At 35.7% G+C, this 19,381-nt stretch overlaps 1 protein-coding gene across 3 annotated transcripts in view; it reads left to right on the top strand.

The window, feature by feature from the left end:
- The window catches only part of ATP9B (ATPase phospholipid transporting 9B (putative)), a 154,474-nt gene that overhangs the window by 112,655 nt on the left and 22,438 nt on the right, over nt 1–19,381 (top strand). For all 3 annotated transcript variants that reach the window (XM_082288844.1, XM_082288843.1, XM_082288842.1), the window contains exons 13-15: nt 3,829–3,971; nt 12,320–12,432; nt 16,019–16,267. In XM_082288844.1, coding sequence (XP_082144970.1) covers nt 3,829–3,971; nt 12,320–12,432; nt 16,019–16,267 — 505 coding nt within the window. The remainder of the gene's footprint in view (nt 1–3,828; nt 3,972–12,319; nt 12,433–16,018; nt 16,268–19,381) is intronic.

The raw sequence follows: 19,381 nt of genomic DNA, 5'->3' as shown, positions 1-19,381 counted from the left end.
CTCTTGAAGGAATAAATCCCCAGGTTGAATAAAAATTGCCTTAGGATTGCCTGCTCTAGGGTAACTAGTGCTGAGGTGGGGAGACAAGAAACAATTTATTACTGTGTTTGCTAAAGATGCTCATTCTCTGCAACAGCCTTCAAGTTGCTGTATTAACATACTGTGTCTAAATACTGCATGTTAATTGGTTTGCTAAAAATTAGTGTTACTAATGCAACAGTTGCTAATGTTACATTGGATGCTGTTTTGTGTGTTTTTATGAATAACTGATGTGTTTGAAGGTTGTTTAATTGGATTAAATTGAGAAGAATTTGCAAACTAGTGAATTTAAAATGTTTTGATTATATAATGCAGTTTCCTAAAGTCTGTGAAGAAATTATGAGAAATGATAGCGAATATTATCAGGCACTGAAAGTAGCTTTATTTTGAGTAGGGCTAGTGTCTCCTTGTTTTAATATGTAAAAATTCTTGGACTTTTCAGTCAAGTATTTTTATCCATTCCTGTGAAGCTCTGTTGGAGAGGTTTATAGTTTCAAAAGCAAACTCACTATTAATAGGCCATCATCATTTTTAGTATTGCATCAGTTACCATAATGTACTAAGCAATTGCTACAATGATTTCAAAGACAAAGATTTCCTCTAAGACAAAAAGCACCAAGTGAAGGAAGTCAGAGAAGGATACAGTGTACAAATTTTAGAATTAATAATAAAAAATTAATCTATAGCACTCATTTTTATTCCTGTTTAATTCTTTATTCATCTTAACAATTCAAGCATGTACCCAATATCTTTCTGTGTGCCAGAAGCTGTCTCGTATTGTCCTAGTCATTGGGGAGACATTATTTCTCTATAGACCAGCAGTGCCAGCATTCTATTAGGTTCACCAGCATAAAGGGGGTACATTCTGTTCCACTTAAAAGTGCATGCTGGAAAGCTAGAGTAATTCCTAAAATGCCTTAATGCTTTGAAATATGGATTTCTTTTCCCTGCTCAGTAAGAGAAGTTGGAGTCTTGTTTTTGTTTTCTTTTTTCTTACCTTTAAATTGTATTCAAGTATATGATAGTTAAATGCATAGAGTGTTTAGAACATCAAAACCAGGTGATACACATGCTTATAAAAGGTGCAAGTGAAGATACGCACTGCACTTCAGCTTTGAGAGACTTTTCTGATTTAATCTTACTGAAGCACAGTTTTTCCTATCTGAACAACTTTGTAGATCTCCATTGGCAGAGCAGCTATGTGAATGTCTGAGACTGCACTGCTTAAATAGAGTGTCCATCTCAGAATTCCTGTCTTGGTAGTCTAGGCACAAAAAAAACTATAGCCTAAATGCCTCTTTGAAGTGGGGTGGTGAGCAGCTTTCATCGTTCAGTTAATCCACCTGCTCCTGGCTAGAGCTCATCTGTTTTTAAATAAAGTAAGTGTGCTCGTGTTTCTCTTGTCAAGCTATACAGCATCCTTTGTCCATGATTGGCTAACTAGCAGATTCACATCCCTAAGAGGAGTAAATCTTTTGCTGTTCCTTTGGTTTCAGTGTGAGGTGTATTGCTTTGGGTTTCATATTTGCTCTGAAAGTTAACAGACAAGCATAATAAGAATACAGTTTGCACAGTACCAACTCTGGATTGAGTAAGATAGGGTAGAACTGTAGTTAACCACTGTAAGGCAAGTGTATTCCAGTATTTTTCTCACTATGCTGTAGCATTTTCAGTAAAAAGAATCTGTAGAGTCCTCCTGTTGTCTGTCCTTTTGTTACATGTATGTGCATGTCTGAAGACAGATGAAATTAGGGAAGATATGCAGGACTAATTGGGGCATATCACCAGAGAGAACGGCGATTTTCAGATGATGATGATTTTGGTGGGAAAATAACAGGTAATTAAATCATAAAATACCATCTTAAATGGTCAAGAATCTTGTATCTAAAAGGTATGTTTCTTTTTACACTGCAACATGTGTTGTCTTCTGCTGTACAAATTCAGGAGGTAGGGGATGTAGAATAAACTTTTTTTCAGTGTGTGTTGAAATTTCAGATGCTTTCACAATCCTAGTTAAATGCATCTCTTCTTCATGGAATAGTGCAGATTGTGACTCACTGTTCCCTCCGCTGTTACCTCAGGTAATTCACAATCTGTTGCTGTGATTCCAAGATGACAGATTAAAACTCCTAGTAGCTGCTCATTTTGTTATGCTGTAAAGTCAAGATGATGTCAGGACTGTTACAAAAAGGTCTGAAGTGCGTTTGCAGTATTTTGACCTTGATAGGTACCTTTGAACAGTTTTATGAGTTACGTTACCATAAACCTGTTGCTTAACTTGGGGCTCTTGAGTTGGCAGATCAGCTACAAATAGTTCACAGATCAGCTACAAATAGTTCACAGAATCACAGAATATGCTGAATTGGAAGGGACTCACAAGGATCGAGTCCAGCTTCTGGTCCTGCGAAGGGCCATCCCCAAGAGTCACACCATGTGCTTGAGAGTGTTGTCCAAACACTCCTTGAACTCTGTCATGCTCAGTGCTGCGACAACTTCCTTGGGGAGCCTGTTCCAGTACTCAACTGTCCTCTGGGCAAAAAACCTTTCTTCTAATATCCAACCTAACCCTCCCCTGACATAACTTCAGGCCATTCCCTCAGGTCCTGTCACTGGTCACCACAGAGAAGAGATCAGTATCTGCCCCTCCTCTTCTCCTCATGAGCAAGTTGTAGATTGCAGTGAGGTTTCTCCTAAGTCTCCTCCAGGCTGAACACACCAAGTGACCTCAGTAGTTCATGTAGCTACTGTCCTACCCATTTTTTCAGTATTTCTGTTACAGCAGAGTCAAGAGAAATTAACACATGCCTATTTATTAGCCACTGCTCCTCTGACATGATAGCAGGAACATGGTGAATAGCTAAAAGAAAGTAGCATTTTAATGGTTTAGAACAAGGTGGATAGAGTTTTGTGTTGGAGCATTTTATTATGGGGAAGAGCAATATGACTAAATGAGTGAAGACTTTTTTATTGTAACATAGGAATACAAGGTGCATCTTAGTTCTTATATGATGTGGGCATGGAAATATTAAAAAATGAATGTACAAAGTGAACTGGAAAAACATACTTTTGATTTTGGGCTTCTATGTATAATCAGTAAAACTTGCTGCAAATTGCATATTTTATAGCAGAGAGCTACCCAAAGATTACTTCATGACAACATGCTATCACATGAGGGTGCATTTTGCTGGTTCAGCACTTTTCTCTTTTTGCAATGGACCCTCTGTAGCAACATTTTGAGAAGGACAAAAATATTGTTGATTTGTTGGGAAAGAGAAGCTGACAAATATAGTTGGACTATCCTAAAGAAAAAATGTTGTTGGTTGTTTTTAAAAAAACAAAAAAAAACAGTGACTTGAAAAGGTACAAAAATATTTGTAATTTCACTTCATAAAGAAAACATAGGTGGTGTTTGGGTTTTTTTAGTAGATAAACACTGTGACTTGAATAGTGATCTGTTCTTGCTATACATTACCCATCTGTATTAGAGCAGTAATGTAATTATGTCGAGTCTTCATGAAGTGTTGCAATCTGTCTCATGCAGAATGCATGATACTGCATTTGTTTGTATTGCAATATCTTCTAAAAGTCTGGGATGAAGCCTGAATTTCTAATGTGATATGTACTCTACAAACACATAAAAAAAGCATTGTTCCAAAGTTTTGGTGCACATAGGTTTAATATCTTTTTTTTTTCAGATATCCTAAAAAGAGCTTCTAGTTTTATTTTTATGGTTATAACTTTCACTTTGCCTAATATTCACACTGATTATGGTATAAATTTCCTTTGCAGTTTACGTGTGAACTTGGACATGGGTAAGGCAGCCTATGGGTGGATGATTATGAAAGATGACAATATTCCTGGAACAGTTGTTCGAACTAGCACCATACCAGAAGAGTTGGGACGATTAGTTTATTTACTAACGGATAAAACAGGTATATGAGGTTACCATTCTGAAATATGATAACTTTTATAAAATTTCTAAACATAATTCTGTACTTGAATATGCTAATGTAAGAGTAGATTTAGACTACTGATTCTTGTTTCTCAATAAGATTTTACACGTTTGCCTAAGGACTTTTACTTGGTAGGTCAGTACTTAGATGTTAAAGTCAGTATTTGGTAGTACTCTGATTTATTCCAGTGAGAACAGCTCTTCTGTAGTAAGACAACACTGTACAACATGAGTAAGAGTACCATGTGTCTTCCTCTGAAAAGACTCTGGAATAGCACACAGGATGCTGGTTTATTCTGCACTTCATTGCTACTGCAACATTGTATGATAATAAGTTAAGAATGGCCTTTGAGAAAGCAAGTCATTTCCAAAACAAGTCATGAGATCAGCCTCCAAAATGACATCTGCTGTCCCAGTGAAGTTAGTTGCTCTTTATGCTACCAAGACCAGTTCTGGAGCTGCTGAATGATTTCACCTTCATAACTGTAACCTGTTACTGTATCTCACCTGGTATACTGGAACTCCCAACCCTTACCAGGATAATAACGTAAGTACTGAGAGTGTGAAGAAGTAATAGCTGGTGTTATGCTTTCCTATTTCTTTCTGAGACTGAATAAATAATTTCTGGTAGATATACTGGGGTGGTTTTATAGAAGCTTAACTTCTGAACTGAAAAAGTTTTTCTTGAAAAGCTTGAAGAATTCTTTTAGTGGTTTTAAGTAAAATATAGTTCAAAATCATGAGAAGCTGCTGGGGAGGGCAGGGGTTGGCCTCTGTTATACTGTTCAGAAAGCATAATACACAATTTATATCTCCTTCTGTTTGAAATAGTTCTGTGTTCCCTCCCATGCTAACACTTCCATTACTGCATATTTGAAATGAAGTGTAAATATAATGTATCGTCACATTTTCAAAACACACTTTCCTTTTTTCTTCTATAGGCACATCTGTTATCCTATATACATCGGAATGCTGTTCTTCTATTTTGTAAAAGAAAAGTATATTGCTAATTGTAGTGTGGTAGTGAATGATTCTTTTAACAAGTTTTATTTCAGTTACCTAATGATTTGTATGCTATTTGAAACTGCTTATTGATTTTAATTGCACCCTTCATCATGATAATTTATGTAACTTTGAGTGCTGTCACATTGAAGACTTGAAATACATAATTTATAGCATATGTTTGGAAAAAGAAGTACTTTCAAAAATAATTCATTTTCAAAACAATGCAGTAGATTTCACTTACGAAGTGAACTCCAAAGTTAGTTACAAAGCAATACTTTCTAAGCAAAACCAATATAGACTTTTTAAACTTTGCTGGTAGAGATTCCAGTTACCATACCAAACTGGAAATGCAGTTCAAGTGTTGAGGTATTCTACTTATAGTTAAACTGCACTGACAATCTTAGGTGCTGCTAAATAAAATACTAACAGTTTGTTTGCACAACTCTACAATGCAGAAATTATATTCTGTCTCTGATGCTTACTACCCTGTTTGAGAGTTAGAGGATTGTTTGAAAAACCAACCAAAAAAACCTGCCACTGTTCTACTTTTAGGAAGACAACCCTTATACTTAACCTAATAGAAGAGTGATTAAAAACCAAAGTTTTTCTCCTTTAAAAAATCCACAAAAAATTTAGTGATACTGGATTTTTCAAAGCAGAACTGTGGTGTTACATTCATGAATCTTTGAAAGGATACATTTTATTGACTTGTATATACAAGGTGAAACAACCCTGTTATGCATCTAATTGGGGTTTTTTGTTTGGTTGGGTTTTTTTTCAACCTACATCATGCCTCTTGCAATCACAATAGTTCTGTTTAAGAAGCAGCACAGAGTGCATACTTAAAAGATGCTAAATAGACAAAAGACTTTTACCAGGAATTTGTTTTATAGCGTTTGGATGATAGTTGGTGTTCCCCCTCAAAGGCTTTTCAGAGGACTGAGGTCTGCTGAGCTGTGGTGGAAGGTCTGAATCTGTACAATAATGATGTAAAAATGAAAGTAAAGGCCATATTCTAGGGCAGTAGCTTCAAAGTGTTCTGGAAAGAAGCAGAGTCAGCAGTCTCACCCTAGGCATTTTTACCCGAGTGTCAGCTGAGAGCTGATGTAAGTGAAAATAAGCCAGGAGTCCTGGAGATGTCACCAGATTCACACCACTGACTGTGCCTTGCAGAGATGGGAAACACTGCTCTGTTTAATAATCTTAAGTGCCCCGCAAATTTTAAACTGTTCTTCATTCTGGACAAACACATCGACAATGTACTTTTTACCCAAGTATGTTGGTAGCTGCTTCCAGTTTCCTTTCCTGAATACATTTGTTCTCATTCTGCATTTTATGGTAAACATGAAACATACTGTTAGGTAATGAACAAAGTCTGTACTCTTAATCCATGATTGACATTGCATGATTATACAGTTTATAAGAGCTAGTCTCAGCACTTTCTCATTTGAATTTTCATTTCTAGTCATAGAAACCAGTTGATTCTGTTCTGTCCACTTAAGGCCTGGCTGTCAGAGGATAAAGAGGGGAGTCAGTTTTGTAGCCTTCTGCCCAAGTGGGTGCTACCAAAAAGCAGCACTAAAAGGCTGATTTAGTTAAATGTAAACAGGTGAAGTTTTTCTCAATACTGAAAAGGAAAGGGAATCCAGAGAACTGTCTGCAAAAATCTTATATTGTGGTCCAAGCTTCACTGGAAATGATTGAGAATTAGTTGTTGAGTCTAAGGAGCATTGCATTACTAACATAATTGCAAGGTAGTCCTTTGTATGATTGTAAATTGGGTTTGTGCTTCATCAATAAGCTTTTTGACAAGAAGCGTCCATCACAGTGGCTCTTTCATTTGCCACAGTATAATAGAAAATGAAGTATCCCAATAATTGCATTATAGTTTCCTTATTGTGGGACAAGAAAGCAATGTGGTATAATTAGGTTTGATTGGAGTGCATGTTTCCGGTAAGATCTGAAATTAATGATGTTGCTATAGTGACACATCTGCGGCCACCAGTGCGTGAAACATAAAGTAATTCATTCGACAAGAGAAGACATCTGTTAACTGCAAGGATGCAGAGCATATTGACACTGACCAGAAATACTAGACGTTATGTGATAAATGAACAAATGATGCTGAAACAGGAGGACAGATAATTTGTACTTAATCTGCTGGGAGAACTTTAATCTTCTCACTGGTTGCATTTGACAATGCCATTGTTTAAAGAACAATGCTGCAGAGAACTCATAAATTTTAAAACTTAACTCAGGGTGCAGCCTATTAAAGCAATACATTAATTCCTTTGTTAGGGAGTTTTTATCTTCATGTAGAACAAAGCCATTACTAAAAACACCAGTAAAACAACAGGTTTTTTAGGACTCACATTTTAATTATAGCAGCCATTACCCAAAATGCCATGCTGTTCGGACTTGAATCTCATATAAGTTTGACAGAAAGGCGTCATCCGTTATGATGGTGGGTAGCAGTTTGCATGAGCATGGTATCTCATCCTCTCCAGGGTAAAAAAAACTCTAATGGTGAAAAAAAATAATGATACTTCTCAATATTTAATGAGAGTTCTTGTTGCTTAGGATGTGGGATAGAAAACCTTCTGCTATTCACAACAACTACTGGTGTGTTCAGCTAAAGCAAACATGTAGTCTTCCAAGTGTAGTTACTTACTAAGGCATGCACTTGTATTTGGGTTCTGTAATTAACTTTTTGGTGGGTGTTTGGACCAAATGAGGTATGTAACAGATAGCCACATTGAACAGATGAATAGAGCAATGGGATTCTTGAATTTTTTGGAAAAGCCATGTATTAGAGGTTGGTGTATATGGACCTTTTTGTTAAATGTGCCTAATGTAATGTACTATTAGAACAGTGAATTTCAGTAATTGTTTCTGAAAATTAATCTTTTTAGTTATACTTTGAGTCTTCACCTCTTCAATGTAAGTAACTAGAGAGAAAGAGTAATTTAAAAAACGTTGATGGAATAACATCTCCTTCCTTTACTTAGATGGATATATATTTATGCTCTGCCTCTGAGATTTTTAGTACCACTAGGTTTGCAGGGTGATTAGAGCAGACTAGATGCAGAACATTTTGATGGAGAGATCCTACAGGAAGATTCCAACTAAGGAATCCTTACTTTTTGTCTTCTGTCGAACTTCCATCCACTGAAAATATCCATTGAGGATGGATGTTGCTCTTACACTGCTGGATACACAGGTATTGTGCTTGTGGGAGACAGAAGGCACAGAGGAAATAGGTACTGAGTGTCATGGTTTAGGGGTGGTACTCCCTGATTCAGTGCCCCCCATTTACCTGTTACCTCTACTGTGACCTTCTGCCTTGAAAGATTAGGCATAGCTCAGCTCTCTTGTCTTTGTCCTCATTCTTAATGGGTTGCACTGGGACTTACTTGGTTTGAGATTTTGTGGTGGTTATGTTTATGGAGTATTCGTAAATGGAGCAGCTGAGCGAACAGACATACGCTATGTATGCTTACCATGAGTTTTTTTTCATTTTCTTCTTATATTATAGACCAGATAATATTTTTTCCAGGGTTCACAGAAAAAACTTGTATCTCCAGATTGTTGTCAACAGCCTAATTACTAGACTGATTAGGCCTGATCTCCCTAAAAGTTTCCATAGAAATGTTCAGATTTACACTGACTTTTTATCTGTTTAAGCAACTAGCTCAAACAAAGTACTCATATTATGTGAAGAGTTACTCTTCCTCTTAATTTCTCACAAAGTTACTAATTTTTCTGCTGAACATATTTTCTTGCTCCTTCTTGTTTTGGACTTTTTAGATCGCTGGTATTGGTCCAAATTGCCAGCTAGTAATACAGGATCAGAATGATCTGCATCTGCTTCTCAAAAAACAACAAAAAAATCTCTGCTGCTCTGTTGTGAATCACATCTGTTGCCACCCAAGGAATGATGCCTTCAGGACTTTTTCCTTAGAAATTAATTTCCTCTTTGCCTGCTTTACTCTGTGTTTAATGATACAATTGTAGGAATGAAGGGGGAAAAAAAGCTCTTGGCTTCATTAAAGAACACACTAAATTTTTCTCCAGCAATTCTATGCTAACTTTTTTGTCAGGCTATTTTCCTTGTGTGGTACCTGCATTCCAGAGCAAAGTTCAAGAATGTATAATAGTAGTAGTAGATCATATGTTGACTAATGTAATTTCTGGAAGCTTTTCTAAAATAAGCTTTTAAAAATCTAATAACTCTTTATATTAGAAATGTCCTGAAAGTGTGGAATTGATTACTATGTCTTAAAAAAATATTGTTAAAAATAGAAAGTTCCTTCACTGTTCTATAGTACTTACCACCTTGAGCAGACTAAGAGAACTTAGTTTTGTGTTGTTTTTCTTGTTCAAAAAGTGGGCTATATTAGAAAATCTGCCTCTAGATATTGAAATCTTTGCTTCTGGGGGCGTAAAATACAAGATGTGTTTTTCTGTCATGGAGTATTAGTCTTCAGCTAAAACACTAAAATCTAAGACAGAACTGCTGCTAAAGTTAAAATATGACTGATTGGCACTATGTAATATATGGAACTAGTTGTTGGGAATGTTTCTGTCCCATTTTGGCCTTTCATTCATTAGAAGAACTTAGAAGTAAATTCTTAATTTGCACACGTGATGAAACTGTATTTCCATGTGGATGGCTGAAAAAGGTGTATTTTGCTAAGGTGGGTTTTTTTCAGTAGCTTTTGGGAGGCCTTTCATAACTTCAGCTACCCCTGTTTGTCTAACAACACATCAGGTTTATTATGGCTGTTCTTGAAAGTCTCATGTTAGTCTTGAGAAGCATGAGCAAACTGGAATTGTTTCTTTTCTTTACTTCTGTTGTAGTTATTTGTCATGGGTATTTCCTATTAACATAGCTGATAAAAAGGACTGTGTAAGAGATGTATAAGATGCAGATACTGAATCAGGATTTCCGGAATGTTTATTTCCATGTCTTTGTTGATTCTTTTTCCTCACCTGTTTCTCCTAAACCTTCTTCCCTGGCTCCTGTTGATTGCAAGATAGGAAAATCCATACTTTTCTGTGCAGAAGCTTTTCTTCTCTGCTTGCTGAGAAAGAGGGGGTGGAACACACAAATTTTCCAGCTATCTACCTTTCCCTCACCAAGCATGATATGTTGGACTGATTTAGTGCTGTCAGAAGAAATAATCTTTCCATATAATAATCATAGGGCTGATTTTGTTTCCTGCTCAGTTTTCCCAAGCAGCAATTACAGAACTAGTGGGAAGTGGGTTTGACAGTTGCCTGCTGTCTCACCCTTTGACTAGCATTTACTTTCACAACTCCTAGAGTGAGGCTTTTTAATTCAAAGGCTTGGCAAAGTCAAGGGCAGTGAGAAGGTATTAGCACGCCTGGAAAGTTAGGAAGGTGATAAAGATTGGCTTGGAAATTTCTTGCACTGAATATTTTTGCACAGTGTGTATGTTTTGGTTTTGCTTTCTTTTGGAAATGGAGATTTTAGTCTCTCATGTTTATTGGTGGAAATTTTCATGTTTCTCATGTGCAAACTGGAGATTGAATTTTTCTAGTCTCAAATCAAAGTAAAAAATGTAATGAAACTTAATAAAAGGTCTCAATAAAAGTACAGCTTCTAAAGGTAGAAAAATGGGTTTATGTGATGACTGTAAAATAAAATAATTTTGTTTTCCCATGTATAAAAATAACCAAAAATTTCCAATTTGCTAATTCTAGAGATCTGGAACTTCGTCTTCCTGGGCTGTTTTCCAGCCTTGGGGATGCTCAGCTTCTCATGTAAATTTTTAATAATATTATGCATATTTTGTAGAAAATTGATGCGTTTCACATAAACCTTATTTTAATTATTTTTTAAAATTCAAATAATATGACTATAGAAAGAAAAATCCTCAACAACATGTAAGGATAAGGAAATGGGAAGTGTCATTATTTAGTGGTAAAGGGGAAATTTGGAATGATCATCTTGTACTGATAAAACAGAAAGTCAGGGTTTGATAGTGCAGGGTGGTGGTCCAACAGTGGAGATGAAGTGTCGCTGTACAGCTATCACCAGGAAGTGGGAGTGGTAGACATCTCAAATGCAAGTGTTAAAGACATGAGACTTTTACAGCCCTAATGAATCTTTGAAGATCTCTGATAGTTCTAGCCCTGGTAAGTGCATAAACTGGATGCTAACTGGCCAGATAGCGTTGTTTTGCAGATAATAGTTATAGCATATATCATGCTTTTAGCCTTTCCTCCTCATGTGGCTTACCATGTATTTTGGCATACTGGGATAAAGATGTGAAATAAATAATTTAGATAAATAAAATTAATATGAAATATTTTATTCCACAGTATTTGTTTCCAGTTAATTTTCTTATACTCCATTTTAAAAATATTGTAGAAGCTTCAAGAGTGTCTACTCTGGAACCATGTTCTGCTTTTTTTTTTTTGATCAGTCATGCATTTTAATGACAAAAAACTGTATGGTTAACTATAGGAATAGCTTTATGCTATTTTTATACTTTCTCTGCCTGAGTAGCCATAGGAAAAAAATTTTAGGAAGGGCCATTATCAAAATAATCTTTTGTGAGCTGACCATGGAAAGCTAGGCAGTAGTGACCCCTTTCTGCCTCACATACCCCATCAGGCAAGGCTGAAGCCCCCACCGTTCAATTAGAGGTTTTCCAAACCAGAGGACGTGACTGGTTGGCAGAGGTGGATGCAGTGTCAGTCTGACTGACACCCTGTCGTTTCTTAAAAATGTGAAGTGGGCACACAAAACACTGATTTTGTTCATTCTGCCTAATTCCGCTTGGAGGCGGTATCTGTCAAATTTGGAAGTAATGTTAGGTCTTAATGACTTCATCTAGACAACACGGGGTGTGCCCAATTGCCCAAATGTCTGCTTTGGTAAATGAAGTGTGGGAAATTTGTATAAATTTTTGGGGTTTTGTGGGGGGTTTTTTCTTTAGATTTTCTGATACATGGTGCAAACTCTTGCACTGACTTTTGAGAGTAAGTTCCGTCCACATACTTCAAATTCAATTTTTTGTATATAAAGAAAAGGTTTTGTCTCTTCAAGTTTGCATATATAGTTATTGGCAAAATCAGCTTGCAGGTGGAACTAGTGATTTCTTCCAGAATTACTAACCCTGATCTTTCTCCACAAACGTTCCTTTAATTAACTAAATTGATGCTAACTCGTGATTCATTCCTTCTTTCCAAAGGAAAGATTTTTTTGGGGGGATGGGGGAAGGGGGAGGAGGTGTTTGTGGCCATCTTGCAGTATTTTTCACTGCTTTGTGATATACTTCTCCTTTATTACAGGAACACTTACACAGAATGAGATGATATTTAAGCGCCTCCACCTAGGTACTGTGTCCTATGGAACAGACACAATGGATGAAATACAGAGTCATATTATAAACTCTTATTCACAGGTATTTCATACATCATTTGCATTTAGTATCGGAGGGGAGTTTAACAGCATTGAAGCATTGTTGTTAATGATGATGTCTGGAATTTGAGATGTTATGGAAGTTATCATGTGTAGGTATCTCTTGAAAAATATGATGGAAGGGAAAAATGTGAGACAGTACATAGTTCTCTCCTGATTCCAAAGTTCCTCATAATACCCGCTTAAAGGGATTTACTTTTCTGTTCTCCACTAGCAGAAATCTCTGTTAACCTGTCTGTGCAGTGCAGTCTTTCTCCTGCCAAATCATCTAAGAGTAAGCTATTCATTACTGAGACTACAAATTACAAGGAAGTGTCCAGAACAACATGAACAGTAATTATATCTTTGAAGATACTCATCAAGAATAGACATCAAAAAGCCACATTAATTGGTATAACCAAATGGTGTAACAGTAGTTGTCAAAATAAAACTTACACAGGTATTTTTAAAATTTGTTTTTTTAAAAAATTAAGGTGATTTCAAACAGCATAAAACTGGCAGGGGGAAAGTGTGAGAAAATTGAAAACTTCATATTGCTTGAGAACAAAGTGTTCCTGTGATGTATAAGAGTGCGTGGTCTGGAAAGTGTGCAAGGGGATTGTGACTCCCTGTCTCTGTGTGGGTCAGTTGTGGGATGAATGAGGGAGGAAGGTGGAATTCTGCAAGCATTACTTGCATTTCCCATGTATGTAAACTCTTTGGGTGCTTGCTGCAAACAAACTTCCTAAACACCTGATTCTACTCTGAGATTAGGATGAACTTTGTGCTTCATTTTTTATTTCTATTCTTTGAACCAAAAATTAGGAAAATTGACAGAGAAGGAAACAAATGAAAGGTTAACTAGTATTTCCATGTTGTTTGCAGATAATAAAAAAAATTATATAAAAGTTCTTTTCCATAGTTAACTTGGATACACAAAATGACTGCCTGACCCAGTTGTTTGTAGACTGACCTCCTTGTCTGTGTCCTCATTTTCTCTTGTAAGAGGACTGTAGGATCAAAAATTGATTGGAATATCTAGCTGTGCTGTGTTGTGAACTATGGCTCCCTTCTTATTTGCTTAAAATAAAAATAAAAATTTAATATAACACCACACTGGACCCAGTTAATACTTTGTAGCTTTTGGGAGGAGAGACAGGAGGGAAAAGAGTGATGAAATGTGTAAGTTTTAAGTTTGCAACTTAAATTCTTAATTATTTCCTATCTATACAATTCAACAAATCCCCTTCTTGAATTCTTTTCCTTGGACAAATCTATTTCAGCTTAAATTTTAGTAGGTATTGTCATGAATAGTAAGTGAGATACAATAATCATGCCTTGGAAATGAGATATGGAGCTCTTTCACCTAAAGATCAGCAGTCTTAATTTGGTTCAGAATGTGTTACTGAAATTAACTCCTACTGACTAAGGGTATAAAAATCACCCAAACCTGGTTTTCTTATAATGTGTCATTTGAGTAGTCACAGTAACAACTGTAGCATTAAATAATATTAACTGACAGTCTTAAGCTGGCACACCTTGGTCTGAGTTTGACAGCTAAACACCAGTCTTCTAGGGGAGGCATGCTCACAAATACTGTTTTTATATTTTGCAGTTAAATATGCTATCTGAAAGAATTGCACAATTCCTGGAATTCTTACTACTTACAGCTTTTACTAATTTACTGTAAAATTTAATGAGTGGTAACCATGGTTACAAGTTTTTAGTAACTGTAACATACTTAAAATAAGAAATGTGAGGGAACCTTTTCTTCTCAGTTGTGGGGAAAAGATTACCAAAACATAGGTCTGCTATTAGTAGATGATGAAAAGAACCTTCTTGGAACGTCCTTTTTATCAGCTTTATATAGCACTACTTTATGTTTAAATAATGCTTTAATTATGCTTGTGTTAGTAGCAACTCGTTAAAACAGAACAATGATGGAATCTCAGTAACAAACCAAACAACTACTAAACAATTGTTTCAATCTGAAAAAGTATAGTGAGGTTTTTTTATTTAATCTATGATAATGGAAGATGCTGGTTAGCTAGGCAGTGGTTCTTGTGTGACATTGATTTTATCCCTTGTTTGTGTTCTGTTTTATTATTACAGTGGACCTACTAGACTATTGTCATCTTAATGTAACACACAAATCTATTATAACCTGATTATATTTCCCCACTGGAAGCATTTTGTGATAGAGGGCATAATCTTTAATGGAATTTGTGTGAAATTAAATTATACAAGCATCAATAAACATAACATAATTCAGAAGGAGTAAATCAGCTTAATTTATTTGTGACTGTAATGGCATCAACGTTAGCAGAATGCAAATGCAGAGGTTTAAAGCAGTAGCTGAAAAGCAGTGCCAGATGAGCAGAAAGTTAAACCCTTTATTAGACAACACTGTAATTTGATGGGCAGAGTGTTCACGGTTCAGCAGATTGCAGTCGGGAGGAAAAAAGCGTGGATTCTGAAAAGGTTTTCTGGGTTACATTGGAATGAGCAGAAGAGCCTGTGGTGGTACTGCTGATATATTTAATGTGCTGACTTTAAAAAATCCAACGAAAACCAATAATCACCTCCCCCCAACCCCAACTTATTTTGCCTAATTATAAACGCATGGCACTTTTCAGAGGAAGATTATTTCTGTCATGTGCCTGAGCATTTCTGAAGGATAACTTAAAACAGTGCTAGCTTAATGGTCATGCAACAGTAATGTGATCTTCAAATATGTGTCAAACTGTTACTTTGCATGATTATTTTATTAGATTATTGCAAATTACAAGACAAAAACGTTTCAGCCTGCAGCAAAAATATAGAACTGCCTTAGTTTACAAATAATACAGAAATTGTGTAAGTTATAAACTAAATCAGCAATATTTCTATTTTAATGACTCCTAATGTTTATACTTTAAAATGATCCTGCTTTTGTTCTTCTGTTCTCTTCTGATCTCTTCTTCTGATCTCTTCTGATCATCACAAATGTGGTGATCTTTTAATATATAGGGATTTAGGTGAAGATCTAAAAGAAAAGGGTTTCTTTCCAGTTTGATGGCACAGCTGAAGAAGAACAATAAAACAGCACCCTTGAAATTTTGTCTCAATGTTTCTGAACTCATCCAGTTGGTGGCTGGTTTAAATACTTTTTTTTAAAAAAGAAAAAATAATTCATAGAATGAAAAGACATGAAAGGACTATTGTGATGGGTCACTGAAAAATGTAAAATCTGAAGTGAGGTAGCAGGGGTTTCTGCAGAATCCAGTCAGTCTATTCAGCCCTTTTCCAGCATACTTGTTTTCATTTCACATTTTTCAATTGTCTTCAGGCTCTGTTATTGAAATTTGACTACAAATGCAGGGGGATGAGCCCATAGTTATGTATCATTTATTAAAAAAAGTAGATGAGGCTTTTTAAGAATCACAAGCTGAATGAGTTAACAGTACATTATATAAAAATAAATAAATGGTTACTAGCTTATCACTTACCAACCTTTGTAAAGGGAACAGTCAGATATAGATATGTAAGTATTCATGTTTTGTTTCCATTTCTGAACTTTGGTTTACTATTCATTGTGTTGGGTCTTAAAGGTCCACTCTCAGAACAGTGGAAACAGTACGAGCTCAACGCCATCCAGGAAGCCTCAACCATCTGCACCCAAAGTTCGAAAGAGCGTCAGCAGTCGGATACACGAAGCAGTGAAGGCCATTGCACTCTGCCACAATGTGACCCCAGTATATGAATCCCGGGCTGGTGTGTCTGGAGAGACAGAGTATGCAGAGGTGGATCAGGACTTCAGCGATGAAAATCGAACTTACCAGGCTTCCAGCCCTGATGAGGTTGGTATGCAAGGCTGAAAATATTTATATGTCCTAAAGAACAGTGTAAACTAAGTTAAAAACAGAAGAGCTGTGAAATAAAAAGGTTTTGGGCAGGGGGTTCTTTAAAATTAAGAGTAATCTGTTTTTATCTTTTCTATATCTTCGGAAAGATATAGTGTTTCTTTGTTGCATAAAAGCATTTTCAGTTATTTGACTAAAAGATCTGTGAAGTCAGTGCTTTGGGGTCAATACTGTATTGAGGATTGCAATTAAAGGTTTATTATTAGGGTTATTCTCAAAACATTAATCTATGTGTGAATTATAATATGCTATTAAAGGGAATATGAAACTGTTCTGAGGGATGGACAACCTGATACATTAGCTAGAGATGCTACCAGGTACTGGAATGTATAGATTCTTAACAGGAAAAAACAAACAATCTAACAAAATGCCCAGAAACTAACAAACAAACAAAAAAAAAAAAAAATCAAACCTCAAATGCTTCTGTAGAAAAGTTTTTGAGCTTCAAACTCTAGGCAGCTTCATAATCTTCAAGGTTCTTTCAAAATTGCATCAAGTGTAGAACAAATTTAAAGCACCATTTCAATAAAAACATGCCTTTGACTTCTATTGAAATCCAAATTTTAAACAAATCCCACTGTTTTCATTGGTTTTGAGTTATTGTTCTGAATAATCCTATTTTGGGCCCTAAATTGATTGCCTAAAATTCAGTCTAAAAAGATACTAGAAGAGAGAGGCAAAGCTCATGTTTCAAGATACTGCAAAGAGTCCACTTTATAAAAATGTGTGTAGTTGATAAAGTGAAATAGAGAAATACACTGTTTTGAGGTTGGTTTGCATCTGAAAGTGAGCAGGTTGAGGAGCATCTTTGTTTTAAAGAACTTCAAGCATTTTCTGAAGGTACTGTTGTTGTTGCAACCCCAGTAGCTTAGTCATAAATAAAATAAGGTTGCTGTAAGATGTGAAGAAGGGAGTATGTACCTGAAAGCCTGAATATTTTTCTATCCGTGCAAGTTGATCCCATACAAGACAATATTTCTTTCACAAACTTCATCCTGCCACAGCATAGTGTATTATTCATGGTATACATTTGGTTTTCATGTCTAATATGTCACCATATGTAATGCTTACAAAACTTGAGCAGTTCAAACTGCAGGCTGTAAATGCTAAAAGTAACAAGCCTATAACAACTGTTTTTAGGAATGCAAGAAATAAAATGAAATCTGTCTTCATGTAGTACCAAACTGGCAGACATTACATGCATTTTAGATGCCATAAACAATTCACAGTGTTAAAGGATTGTAGAATATAAAGAAGTGGCTGGTTCTTGATGGCTGAAAAATGGCTGTCAGAACGGTTTTAAAAATAAAACTGTGCAGGACTTGAGATGCTGATCTTAGTCTAAAATCAATAATCCATAATACTGTATGTGGTGTTGAATAGTGTGAGCTGATCCCCATTATGAGTTGAGAATCCTGGAAGGGCATTGTTTATGTTATGTAGTTGTATAATTTGACTTGTATAATGCACACGTGTACAAATTTTCATCTGCACATGCATTCGTATTTACAAAATATTTCAGTTTAATGAGCCTGTGAGGTACTACTGAGTGTAATGAATGACTGCATGAGCAAGGATCTGCCTATGAGGATATGATGACAACTATAAATTAAGTAAACATTCTGCTTTAATTGCCAAAGATATTACTAAATCAGGTGAGGATATGTGCAGTTGAGAGAGACTATGTGAGTTTTTTCTCCTGCTCGCTCATCTCTCCCTGTGGGCTTTTGTATATTTGTTCAGTTGTTTGAAAGCTGAAAATGCTACCATGAAGAGCAATTCTCCTCCCATATTTCCTAAAGGAAGTAGCTGTAAGACTTGAGAATTATACAGGTGGTGCCCTGGGAAGAAGTAGGGAATTTGACCTTGGAAAGACAAAAGGAAGGAAAGGGAAGTTGATAAAGTGCTAATATAAGAGATCTGGGACTCAGGGTGGAAAACGAGGTGGAAGAAGATATCAACAACAAAGAAACTGTTCATGCTGCAAGGGAGAGAATGCACAGATATCCTTTTAATAATGTTTTTTTTATCATTTCAACTCATATATTAAAACTATATGGCAGTGAAATGAAATGTTTACATTCTAAAGCAGCCTTAAATTTCCTTTTTGTTTCTCAAAGATAATGCTTGAAACACTAGTAAAATTATCATATTGAACAAATATGCTGTAATATAATGAGAAATTGATGTTAAAATGAAGTCTTTTTAAAAGATGAAGCCACAAAAAGCACGTAAACAGCATAAAAATTGCAGCATGACAGAAAAAAGCCTAGGAGTTGAAAGACTAGCAGGTCTTTATCATAATTTTTTAAAGACTTCTATTGATGCAATGTTTGCAAATCACTGGAGCCTAAGGAAAATAATGTAAATGGTTCATTATTTAGCTTATTGAACTTTCCTGCAGTTAGGTTGACGGATGATGCCAATGTTTCCCAATCACCAAAGTACCATTTTAAAAGCATTTTTTATTGAATAAAGTGCTTTGAATATTGCACCCTGGAGCTTTATTTAGGAAAATGGTTCAATTGATGTTTTCTGTTTAACCTCAGCACTGACCTATCACAACATATTTGGTTAATAAGCAACATTATCATTTAATAGACTTAACTGGTTTTATGCATTGTACTTTCTCAACATTGCAACTCTGTTCTCTTAGATTTTGTTTATGGATCTGGCTTGATTGCAGTCTTTTGTAACAAGATGTTATTTGCACAGTTGTCTGTTGCATTATATAATATTGTGTGATCGCACCATAGGATGTAAAGAGCAGAGAACAGTATGTAAGTATAAACTATTCTTCCATGTAGGAAGGTATAATAAACAGCTTAGCAATATGCTCACTACACTACACACTTAATGAATTGACTTGAGGAACTCTTTTGAAATTCCTCATGTCTGTATGTGTGTACATCCATATACAGATATAATGTAACCATAACAAAGTATGCACATTTAGAAGTAGGAACATTCATCATAAAAGATGTATTTATCTATTGTTAGAGTAACCTGAGATAAGTAACTGATTTTGTATTCATAATGCAAACCCTACTT

This window comes from Coloeus monedula, assembly GCF_965178545.1.
Source record: "Coloeus monedula genome assembly, chromosome: 1".
Lineage (NCBI taxonomy): Eukaryota > Metazoa > Chordata > Aves > Passeriformes > Corvidae > Coloeus > Coloeus monedula.
Note: the sequence above shows the minus strand (reverse complement) of the source record. Positions and strands in the feature narration are given on the sequence as shown.